This window comes from Ictalurus punctatus, chromosome 26 (assembly GCF_001660625.3).
Source record: "Ictalurus punctatus breed USDA103 chromosome 26, Coco_2.0, whole genome shotgun sequence".
Lineage (NCBI taxonomy): Eukaryota > Metazoa > Chordata > Actinopteri > Siluriformes > Ictaluridae > Ictalurus > Ictalurus punctatus.
The window spans coordinates 19,108,119-19,120,614 of record NC_030441.2 but is presented as its reverse complement, the minus strand read 5'-3'; the positions used below and the strand labels follow the sequence as shown (position 1 = coordinate 19,120,614).

Sequence of the window (12,496 nt, the reverse complement as noted above, 5' to 3'; positions counted from 1 at the left end):
AACATGAACGGTGGTTAGCAGACAACGTTGTTTTGCACGGCTTCTAGCTTCTTGCACTGCTCCTAACTAGCTTAACTTTAGTTTACCGGTCGTCTCATCGTCCTCATTTGGTGTGCTGGTGGAAAAGCTGCTCAGTTTTGTACATTTGGCGCGTCAGTTTGAAGATCTTTCTTTTTTTTAATCTTGCCTTTTCAGCGCCGCCTTTGCGCTTTCTATTATCCGTTTTAGCCTATATCCATTTATCAAGGTGCCGCTGTTGTTGGAGTCAAAAGATAATTACATCAAGCGGACTGCGGCAAAATAATCAATAAAAAGAGTGGGGCTGCGGGAAAATAATCAATAAAAAGAGTGGGGCTGCGGGAAAATAATCAGTAAAAAGAGTGGGGCTGCGGGAAAATAATCAATAAAAAGAGTGGGGCTGCGGGAACATAATCAATAAAAAGAGTGGGGCTGCGGGAAAATAATCAATAAAAAGAGTGGGGCTGCGGGAAAATAATCAATAAAAAGAGTGGGGCTGCCGGAAAATAATCAATAAAAAGAGTGGGGCTGCGGGAAAATAATCAATAAAAAGAGTGGGGCTGCGGGAAAATAATCAATAAAAAGAGTGGGGCTGCGGGAACATAATCAATAAAAAGAGTGGGGCTGCGGGAAAATAATCAATAAAAAGAGTGGGGCTGCGGGAAAATAATCAATAAAAAGAGTGGGGCTGCGGGAAAATAATCAGTAAAAAGAGTGGGGCTGCGGGAAAATAATCAATAAAAAGAGTGGGGCTGCGGGAAAATAATCAATAAAAAGAGTGGGGCTGCCGGAAAATAATCAATAAAAAGAGTGGGGCTGCCGGAAAATAATCAATAAAAAGAGTGGGGCTGCGGGAACATAATCAGTAAAAAGAGTGGGGCTGCGGGAACATAATCAATAAAAAGAGTGGGGCTGCGGGAAAATAATCAATAAAAAGAGTGGGGCTGCGGGAAAATAATCAATAAAAAGAGTGGGGCTGCGGGAAAATAATCAGTAAAAAGAGTGGGGCTGCGGGAACATAATCAATAAAAAGAGTGGGGCTGCGGGAAAATAATCAATAAAAAGAGTGGGGCTGCCGGAAAATAATCAATAAAAAGAGTGGGGCTGCGGGAACATAATCAATAAAAAGAGTGGGGCTGCGGGAAAATAATCAATAAAAAGAGTGGGGCTGCGGGAACATAATCAATAAAAAGAGTGGGGCTGCCGGAAAATAATCAATAAAAAGAGTGGGGCTGCGGGAAAATAATCAATAAAAAGAGTGGGGCTGCGGGAAAATAATCAATAAAAAGAGTGGGGCTGCCGGAAAATAATCAATAAAAAGAGTGGGGCTGCCGGAAAATAATCAATAAAAAGAGTGGGGCTGCCGGAAAATAATCAATAAAAAGAGTGGGGCTGCGGGAAAATAATCAATAAAAAGAGTGGGGCTGCCGGAAAATAATCAATAAAAAGAGTGGGGCTGCGGGAACATAATCAATAAAAAGAGTGGGGCTGCGGGAACATAATCAATAAAAAGAGTGGGGCTGCGGGAAAATAATCAATAAAAAGAGTGGGGCTGCGGGAAAATAATCAATAAAAAGAGTGGGGCTGCCGGAAAATAATCAATAAAAAGAGTGGGGCTGCCGGAAAATAATCAGTAAAAAGAGTGGGGCTGCGGGAACATAATCAATAAAAAGAGTGGGGCTGCGGGAAAATAATCAATAAAAAGAGTGGGGCTGCGGGAAAATAATCAATAAAAAGAGTGGGGCTGCGGGAAAATAATCAATAAAAAGAGTGGGGCTGCAGCAAAATAGCGCAGGCACTGGTTTGAAATTATCCATATTTCAAACCAGTGCCATGACAACACCGGCCCTCGCGGCCCAAAATACAGACCGGCCCACCGGGAATTCTCCCGGTGCTCCCTATTAGCCAATCCGGGCCTGCGCCCATTACATGTGAGCTTTATTAGAGATAGTGTATTTTAGTTTCAGTGACGTGTCTAGATTCAGTCTCAGGAGTAATGAATGTGAACAAAGTGGATTATTTACTCTATTGGCATTATTTACTCTATTGGCATTACATTTACAGTGTTTTACAGAAACCCAGAGCAATTTACAGATGATGATGATGATGATGATCATCATCATTATTATGATTGTTATTATTTATTTATTTATTTATTTATTTATTTATTTATTTATTTATTATCAAGAGACATCAGTAGCCTATATAATATAGTGGTCAACCCTAATAGTTTAACTGTTGAATTATTGGTAGATTTTAGCCCTGCCATCTAATAGCTGCCACTGATGCATCAGACACTTTTTATTTATGAGACAATTGGCTGCCAATATTGCTGTTAACACTTATTTACTTAATAATAATACACTACAATATGGTGTTGAAATCCTTCATTATTGTTGATTTTTCCGCTACAATGTTTGGAAAAGTAAAGCACTGCAGCGTGACTGATATGAATACATGTGTTTTGTTGGCCTCTCTAAAAGTAGGGTGAGTTGCTGAGATTCCTGCACAAGCTGTGCAGCTATGCATCTAAATCACTCTTATGATGCACCTTCTGTATGGTTTTACTTTACATTTCATCTGTCACCTGCATCGTGTCCACCAAAGTCAGTAGTTCCTCTGGTCGTTATGCTGATGTGATTACGTGCGATGGAGCTCGTCATAATCAGTTTAGAGTAATTACACTTTCCTACCACTAGGGGTTTCTGGTAAGGAGTGGTTCGAAATGTACTGTACAGACATCCTCATGCACAAGAATAACGTACACATGCAAGGTTTAAAATGATGATAGTTTAAAGACCCCCGATTTGTACAATATGCATGACTGCTGTATTCTATTTAACGCGTGTTTGGAAAATCTCTCCTTGAAATATCAGATTCTGATATGTAAATTATGACAATTCACTTAATATGCAAATTAGTGCACAACAGTTAGTGAATTCATCAGTGAATTCATGCACAGGTTTTCATGCTTGTAGTATTACAGATAAACTGGAAAGTGTAAACTCCTCTGTCATGAAGATGTTGGAAAACTTAAAGTTAAAGCTTTACCTCTGAAAGTTACGAAGCGCTGACCCTGGCGACTCCTCCCATAAATAAACCTCTCCTCATGTATCATTTTGTCTAAAGAAAGTCAGTTTAACCATTTAGTAGCTTCTATTGTGATTTTGTTACTTGGTGTAATGTTATTTTATGATTTTATTTGCATCTAGAATCTTTACTGGAGAATGATGCCTTTTAAAACGACTTCTCTGCTTTGTCTGATCTTTCTCCTCATGATCACGGGTGAGTCAAACGTTTACTCTATCACAGTCGCACACACTGGACACAATAAAAGCACATTTAACCACCAATATTTGAACAATGTCTGAACAATTTCTCAAAAGTCCAATCAGTGGACATCGTTTTTTTTTTTTTTTTTTTTTTTTTTAAATTTTATTTTCTTGTTTCTATATTGAAAACTCACTTACTGCTGTATTCAGATTTGATGACTTAAGTCTAAACGTTATGTCAGTATTTACACAGGGAAAAGTTCCATGTATTTGGGTGACGCAGCTGGTTAAATGGATTGTCAGGGCTCCCTATTCAATTTCACATGTTCAGTAGTGTGTAGACCACGACTTTAAACACACTTTTAAACCTTAAAATAATCAGTGATAGAAAATACTAACCAAAGAAGGATAGAATTTTGTCTTTGCTGTCAAATATATGATATCACATTAAAGCAGGAGAGAATTTTAAAATGAAAATACATTAAAAAAAAAAACACTAACACAATCGAATAATAATGAGAAAACAGCACTGACATAAAACTAATAAGAGTCTAGTATATTGCCAATATTGTTGTGTGAATAGTCCTAGTTGTAATTATCACATAAATCAATGCAAACTTTGTTAATATTTACATTATGCTCCACACTCATTATTCAGCAACACATAAAATACTGTAGCATTTGACTAAGATATCCTCCGAGGTCTGAGAAAATAAAAATAAAACTTTTGGTGGACTTAAAAAAGTATTATATTATTAATTAATTAATAGTGTTATTTTTTTTTGTATTTAATATTGGCCCTGGATGGCATGCTTCCTGTTTTTCTACATGTAGCTTCAGAGCTAGCGCTCGTAACCGCATCCGGGGACCTTTGAGAAAGCATTGCGATTTTGAGCAATAGCTTAGACCCTAGCGCCCGAAACCGCAATCAAAAAACTGTATGTATACTGAGGAAAGGCGAGTGTATAGTTGTCATTTCCTTGGGTGAAGACTTGGTCGTGTTAATTTCTTGTGAAAGAAAAACAATTATCAGACCCTGTGTGGTCTACAGTTGTTCTTTATTTTTCTCCTTAAAAGAAAACCATTATTAGACTCTGTGTAGTGTTTTTTATTTTTTTATCATTTTATTTTATTTATATTTTGAGTTAAGATAATTGCAATCCTTTTTGTTCTTTAATAAACCGAAGTCCATATAAAGGACGATTCATATACCTTACTTCAAGAGTAAATTCCTTTGTTACCAACTTCTCCAGTGAAAAAGAAAGGAATTCAAGGGTTCTCGATCCCAGCGGTACGAAGACTCCACCTCCTGAGAAGGTAAGAGGAAGTAGTTCTACAAGCTCTATCAGTTGTATGACAGAGTACCAGGTAGAAGACTAAAACCTGGGATACGGAATTCCCGGGAAAATACAGTAACTACAAAAACTACAGTAGACTGCAGTTTTGATTTTTTTTTTTAATTTTCTTGTTTCTTTATTAAAATCTCACTTACTGCTGTATTCAGATTTGATGACTTAAATCTAAATGTTATTTCAATATTCACACAGGGAAAAGTTTCATGTATTTGGGTTAAGCAGCTGCTTAAATAAATTTTCTGGGCTCCTTCAATTTCACATGTTCAGTAGTGTGTAGACCACAACTTTAAAAACTGACACTCACTTATAAACCTTAAAATAACCAGTGATACAAAATTCTAACCAAAGAAGGAGAAAGAATGTTATCTTTGCTGTCAAATATATGATATCACATTAAAGTAAGAGAGAGAGAAAAAAAACACTAATACAATCATAAATAATGAGAAAATGGCATTAAAATAAAACTCATAAGAGTCTAGTATATTGCCAATATTGCTGCAAGAATAGTCCTAGTTTTTATTATCACATAAATCAATGCAAACTTTGTTAATATTTACATTATGCCACACTCATTATTCAGCAACACATAAAATACTGTAGCACTTGACTAAGATATCCTCTAAGGTCCTCTGAGAAAATAAAAATAAAACTTTTGGTGGATGTAAAAAAGTATTATATTCTTAATTAATTAATAGTGTTATATTTATGTATTTTATATTGGCCCTGAATGGCATTCCGTAGTGTGTTTGAGTGTATTTAAAGCTAAAGCATACATTTCAGCATGATATATTGTGGTTATAATACACTGTCAGACAGTGGTGCTACGTAAGTTCAAGGTAAGAATCTCAAGTAACTTCTGTAATTTTTACATTTATAAAGGACCTAAATTTGTGAAATAGACAAAAGGTATTTTATATGCCTGCGAAAACTTTAATTCCAGGATACAGAAATATTGTGGTTACTAAACGGTGTCTGTCAGTGACACTGGACTTAAAATATAAAATAGTGTGAATAGTGGATCATGATTTAATGTTTGAATATTAATTCCACATTACAAGTCCTGAATTCAGAACACACCACTATGTCCAGATCCTGCACACTGTTTATTCCAGTGGTAAAGAATTGTTTTTATTTCTCCAACCCAGAGTTCCAGAGGAGAGAAATGAAGCTGTAAGATAACTCAGTGTTTTATGGGGCTCAGGATAATCACCTCTTTCATGTGTCATGTTTCAGGAGCTCTTGGGAATAAATGGAGTGTGACATACAGCGAACCAAATCTCTGTGCTTTAAAAGGATCAACAGTCTTTATGAACATCATGTACACACACCCAACACATCTTACAGTGGAGAACAGGTTTTGGTTAATAGACCCAGTTCATGGTAAAGAGCTGACTGATCTGCGTAATGAATCAGGTTACTCAGACAGAGTGGAGTATTTAGGAGATGAACAGAAACACTCCCTCAGACTGAGTAACGTGAAGAAAACAGATGAACACAAGTACTACTTCAGAATCATAACAAATGAAGAAAGAGAAAGATACCAGGGTCATTCTGGAGTTACACGATTAGACGATTTAAATGAAAATACGAGCACATACAGGCATGATAACAAGAAGGTGTTCCAGAATTATTACAGTATAAAAAGATTCTCAGATTTATGACTCTGTTGTGCAGTGAAGTGGGTTTTATATTCATTAGGAGCCAGACATAATGTTAAATAAAAGCACTGAGATGAGCTGAAAATTATATTCAAGAACTGATGAAAGAAAAATCCACACTGCTTATGGCCATGAACTGCTTTCATCATTCTTATCGTGGAACTCTCTAGATCCTCCAAAGAACGTCTCAGTGTCCATCAGCTCCTCTGGTGAAATAGTGGAGGGCAGTTCAGTGACTCTGACCTGCAGCAGTGATGCTAACCCACCTGTGGAGAACTACACCTGGTTTAAGGGGACAACATCAGTAGGAAAAGGAAATACTTACAACATCTCCAAGATCAGCTCTGAGGACAGTGGAGAGTACAAGTGCAAGTGCAGTAATGAAGTCAGACATCAGGACTCCATAAGTGTAGCTCTGAATGTTCTGTGTAATTTAAAGCTGAAGATCTCCTCACAGTTAATAAGATATAAAAAAAAAAAACTATCATAGAATCAAGTTTCACGTTCCTACCCATTTTAGATCCACCAAAGAACGTCTCAGTGTCCATCAGCTCCTCTGGTGAAATAGTGGAGGGCAGTTCAGTGACTCTGACCTGCAGCAGTGATGCTAACCCACCTGTGGAGAACTACACCTGGTTTAAGGAGAAAGAATCATCACCTGTAGGATCTGGACAGAGTTACGGAGCACTACAGAGTGGACAGTACTACTGCGAGGCTCAGAATAAACACGGCTCTGAGAGATCAGCTGCAGTGTCCATCACTTTAAACAGTAAGAGTGATGATGTAAATCTATAAATCAGAATCACACTGATAAATATTTAACACTGATTCATTATCACATCATCGTGCACACAGGGGTTCAGAGCTTAGGTGTGTACGCAGGTGTTGGGGCTGTTGTGTTTGTGTGTGTTTGTCTCATCATCACCTTCCTGTTTATAAGGTAAGAAAATACAAGAATTTGTATTTCTTTGTGCTGATAAATCCATCACTAATTCCTCTGAAGAAGCTCACGATGGATAAATATTTGACTTTGTGTGAGCAAAAGCAGGAGACTGTGAGAGCAGTGAGAGCTGTTTTCACTTTTTGATTTTACTTTGGAGTCACACACCTGATTGGTCAAATTCAACAAGGCGTGGCCTCTTTCTTTCTTCACAGATTTCTCATCCCAGTCCTCCTGCTGACACGCCCATTTCCTCTGACTAAAGAGCAGTGAATTTTATCTTTTAAACCCCAAACCACCATTCGATTCGAGTAATGTGATAATATTATTCTTTTAATCTGAAGATGTGAGAGCTACAATACACAGCTGTAACTCCAACAGCAATTTTAGATTTATTTCCTAATCAGTAATATTAATAAACGTAAATCAGAGAGTGTGTGATGATGACTGATGTAAATATATGTTAGTAACGTGTTCTGCTTTAACACACAGTTCTGATGTTTCTGTGTGTTGTTTCTTTGAGGAACATGATAAATGAAATCGCAGAAGCGATTATTGACCCAGGCGAACAGTAACTGGTAAGTGTTTCTTTCTGGATTTTTTAGTTGAAACTAGTTTTAGCACCGATTGTTAGATAGAAGCTGTAACTGTGCTTCCTTGTTGCTACGAGCTGTACTCTTATTGCTAGATTACAACAAATTCTGGTATTCAGTTTCGGTTTTGGTTGGGAGTCGCTCGTTCACGCGACTACTCTTTGTTTTGCTAATTAAAGAGGCGTGCTCAGCTGAAACACATCGGTATTTATTAATTAAGAAACACTGAGGCGGAAGCGTCAGCCCTTGTCGTGTGAAGACCGAGCTCGTGTAAAGACCTGTGAGTCTACCCGCGCGAGTCCACCGAGCAAGTACACCGACAAGACACCACACGTGCTGCTAAGTATACTTTTCTCCCTTTATTCCTCTTACTGTCACCTGTTTCCACAAACTAACATGTGTCATCAGTTCATCCCTGTTATTTGCCACAGGCCCAGACCGTGGCATTCTATACCAATCTGCTGTCAACAAGGCAGATTTCATTTCTGCATTTGCAACCCACTCCAATCTCAGCGTGCTGGCTCTGACTGAGACCTGGATCCATGCTAAGAACATTGCCACACCCGCTGCCCTGGCCTCCGACTTCAACTTCTCCCATACCTCACGCCCCAACAGACGAGGGGGTGGTACAGGTTTGCTTCTCTCCAAAACATGGAAATTTACCTGCCTTTCTCCCTCTTGCTCATACACGTCCTTTGAATTTCATGCTGTTACAGTCACTGACCCTGCCAAAATGCACTTTCTTGTTGTTTACCGTCCTCCAGGTCAACTGGGGAAGTTCATCGATGAATTTGACACGCTACTGTCCACCATCCCAGATGATGGAACTCCTCTTCTGGTCCTTGGTGACATCAACATTCATCTAGACAAGCCACATGCAGCTGACTTTCTTGCTCTCCTTCCCACATTCGACCTCAAGCAGTTCACCACACCAGCAACCCACAAAGCCGGTAAACAGCTTGACCTCATCCTCACACGTAATTGCACCTCACATAATCTTCTCATTACTCGTCTCCACACATCTGACCATTTCTTTATCCAGTTCTCTATTTCTCTCCCCTCACCACCATCAGTGTCTCCTCCCTCTATCTCTTTTCGTCGCAATCTTCGCTCCCTTTCCCCCTCACATTTCTCCTCAGTTGTCACAACCTTACTTCCCCCCGAAAGCCACCTTTCCTCACTTGACTTAAACACCGCAACCGACATGCTATGTTCCACTCTAACATCTTCTCTTGACAGCATATGCCCCCTAACCTCCAGACCTGCTCGCACATCACCCTCTAGTCCTTGACTCTCAGAAGCTCTGCGTAGCAACCGGACCAAACTAAGAGCATCTGAAAGGAAATGGCACAAATCAAACAACCCAATTGACCTAACCAATTACCAGACACTTCTCTCTTCTTTTTCCAATAGCATCTCCATTGCTAAAGCCACATTCTACCAAGAGAAGATTCTTAGTTCTCCCAACACCCGCATTCTTTTCAAAACCTTTTCCTTTCTACTCTGTCCCCCTCATCCCCCTTCTCCTCCTCTCTAGCCATCCCACAACCTGTCCTCTTGACCCTATCCCTTCTCACCTTCTTCAGTCCATCTCTCCCACACTATTACCTGCACTCACACACATCTTTAACACATCGCTCTCTACTGGCACATACCCTACCTCATTTAAGCAAGCCCGGGTTACCCCACTGCTTAAAAAACCATCACTGGTATAGTTGACAACTACAGACCTGTTTCCCTACGCCCTTTTTTTTTTCGAAAACTCTTGAAAGAGCCGTTTTTAATCAACTCTCAAATTTTCTCACAAAGAACAACCTCCTGGACACCAAGCAGTCTGGCTTCAAGAGCAACCACTCCACGGAGACTGCTCTGCTTTCCGTCACTGAAGCCTTACGACTAGCAAGAGCAACCTCTAGATCATCTGTCCTCATCCTACTTGACCTCTCTGCTGCTTTCGACACTGTGAACCATCAGATCCTCCTTTCAACTCTCTCCAGCCTGGACATCACTGGAACGGTTCTGCGCTGGGTGGAATCCTATCTCTCTGACAGATCCTTCAAAGTGTCATGGAGGGGAGGTATTTCTGAAACTCAGCAACTCACAACTGGCGTTCCACAGGGGTCAGTTCTGGGTCCACTCCTCTTTTCTATCTACACTACATCTCTATGGCAGGTGATTGAGTCTCATGGCTTCTCATATCATTGCTATGCTGATGACACCCAGCTCCATTTGTCCTTCCAGCCTGATGATCCATCCGTCTCTGTATGCATCTCTGCTTGCCTTTTGGACATCTCGGTCTGGATGAAGGAAAAAAAAATCTTAAACTTAACCTGGCAAAATCTGAGCTTCTCGTCATCCCAGCCTGTCCCTCAATCAACCACAACCTCACTGTACAGCTCGGCTCACTCACACTCATGCCAACCAGAACGGCCAGGAACCTTGGGGTGATTCTTGATGACGGCTTGACCTTTACAGACCATATCTCAGCAACTGCAAGGTCCTGTAGGTTCATCCTTTACAACATCAAGAAAATCCGAACCTACATCACCAAACAGGCTACACAGATTCTAGTCCAGGCTCTTGTTATCTCTAAACTGGACTACTGCAACTCACTGCTTTCAGGCCTCCCAGCCAGCTCCATCAAACCCCTTGAGATGATTCAGAATGCTGCAGCGCGCCTCGTCTTCAACCAGTCCAAGAGAACCCATGTCACACCCTTCTTCAGCTATCTCCACTGGCTTCCTGTAGCTGCCCACATCAAGTTCAAGGCCTTGATGCTCACCTACAAGACCTTGTCAGGAACAGCACCCTCCTACCTCAACTCTCTCCTGAAGGCATACGTTCCCTCTTGCAATCTGCGATCGATTAGCGACCGACGTTTAATAGTTCCAACTCAGCGTGGCGCAAGGTCCCTTTCCAGAACCTTCACACTAACTGTTCCTCAGTGGTGGAATGCACTTCCAATCTCAATCTGGACCGCAGAATCTCTCACCATCTTCAAAAAACAGCTAAAGACCCACCTCTTCTATGAACACCTAACCAACTCATAATAGAAAAAAATGCACTTACACCTTTACTCTGCACATTGCTTCTTCTGGAATTCAATTAATAGATCTTGTATGGTAGCACTTCTTGTATTGTTCTCTGCTTGATATCGCTTTGCTTGTATCTTTCTCATTTGTAAGTCGCTTTGGATAAAAGCGTCTGCTAAGTGAATAAATGTAAATTTAATTAAATGAGTCCTGAAACAGCTGATGAATAGAGAGAGCTCCTCACTGAAGTGGAGAAACTGAATCGCTCCTTTACACCAGTGACATCAGCATCTTACAGCCATTTAAAGCAGCTTTAATCATTTTATAGCAGTGTGTGAAGTACTTTTTGCTACTGCCAGCAGGTTAGGAGTCAGCTGTAGAGTTTTCATTCATTAGTTATCGCTTCTTTATTGTGAATATTGTAACTGAATAATGGCCATGTTGGTCTGATGTCATGTACTGAACTCAGGGTTGAGGAGACCTTCCTGACTTTCTGAGTAGGAATTCTGAGTTGAGGGGCCATTTTTTTTTTGTTGCTTTATGAGTTAAGAGCTTTATTCAAACACAGCATGAGGTCCTGATTGTCAGCCAGTGATCCTGGAATAGACTCCTGATTCACTGTGACTCTGACCAGGATAAAGCTCTTGTATATATCGCAGTAGAGCTATTAATCATTATTCAGCTTACGCAATCTCACATACACAAGCAAGACAGAGTAAGAACAATCCAGAAGTGTATTAACGTATGTTTAATGTATTTTATATTGAGCTTAAAATGTTGATCTGTATTATCTTAAAAATAAAGAAGTTTATTATCTGTTTATTGTAACTGTGACACAGCAGTGAGCATTTTATCTGTGACACAGTGTTCATGTTGAAAATTAAATTGCTGCTTTATCCATTTTGTATTTTCTGCAATGGAATGTTTGTGTGTGCACACACTGGCCACTTAATTAGGAACACCCATAAGCCTGTTCATAAAGTAATAACAACTGTTTGTTCCAGAACATTACATCTAATGATAAATGATTTTTAAAAATTAATAAAATACTAAGACTAATAAATAAATAAATAAACTCGAATGTCGAAGTGCAGGGTTTTGACAGGAATAAAACACTTGGGGATGTGCTTTTATAGGAAAATAATCAACTTTGCAGTGCCATCATTAACTCTGTTTAATCACACCACCCAGTTTCTGTCTTTCACTAAGTCGTATTCATAATCTTGCGATTTCGGATCATTCGGCCATCATGGGGAATGAACGGCACGGTTATACAGCTATGCCGAAGGTGGAGGAGGTGGGGGGTGGTCTATGCTGCACACATTCATTCGATATTACAACGTGGGTATATGTTCCAACCTAGGCTTGAGTGTCTTGCAATGACCCTCAGACTCTGACTTTTTGAACAGGTCGTGCCCTCAGTATGACGGGGAACGGGTATACTCGTTCCCACAGAGTGAACCTCACGTAACATTGAGTTCCCCATGGGGTGCGCATGTAACCCTGTTCCCTGAGAGGGAACGAGACGTTGCATAGCTTTGTCATACTGAGGTGTGCCTATGAATTGCGTCTTCGCTTCAGATAGTAGAGGCTGATGGCGAGGTTCACAGGTGCCATTTTTATATCAC

General features: G+C 39.9%; 2 protein-coding genes across 2 annotated transcripts; both read left to right on the top strand.

The window, feature by feature from the left end:
• The first annotated feature begins 3,212 nt into the window (after nt 1-3,212).
• LOC124626338 (B-cell receptor CD22-like) lies at nt 3,213-7,313 on the top strand. The gene is made up of 4 exons (XM_053675950.1): nt 3,213-3,303; nt 5,879-6,263; nt 6,400-6,731; nt 6,824-7,313. The coding sequence occupies exons 1-4, from the start codon at nt 3,246-3,248 to the stop codon at nt 7,096-7,098; spliced, it is 1,050 nt and encodes a 349-aa protein (XP_053531925.1). The 5' UTR covers nt 3,213-3,245; the 3' UTR covers nt 7,099-7,313.
• Nucleotides 7,314-7,770: 457 nt separating this feature from the next.
• On the top strand, nt 7,771-12,033 carry LOC128629172 (uncharacterized). The gene is made up of 3 exons (XM_053675949.1): nt 7,771-7,807; nt 8,181-8,786; nt 9,646-12,033. The coding sequence occupies exons 1-3, from the start codon at nt 7,771-7,773 to the stop codon at nt 9,720-9,722; spliced, it is 720 nt and encodes a 239-aa protein (XP_053531924.1). The 3' UTR covers nt 9,723-12,033.
• Nucleotides 12,034-12,496: the final 463 nt, after the last annotated feature.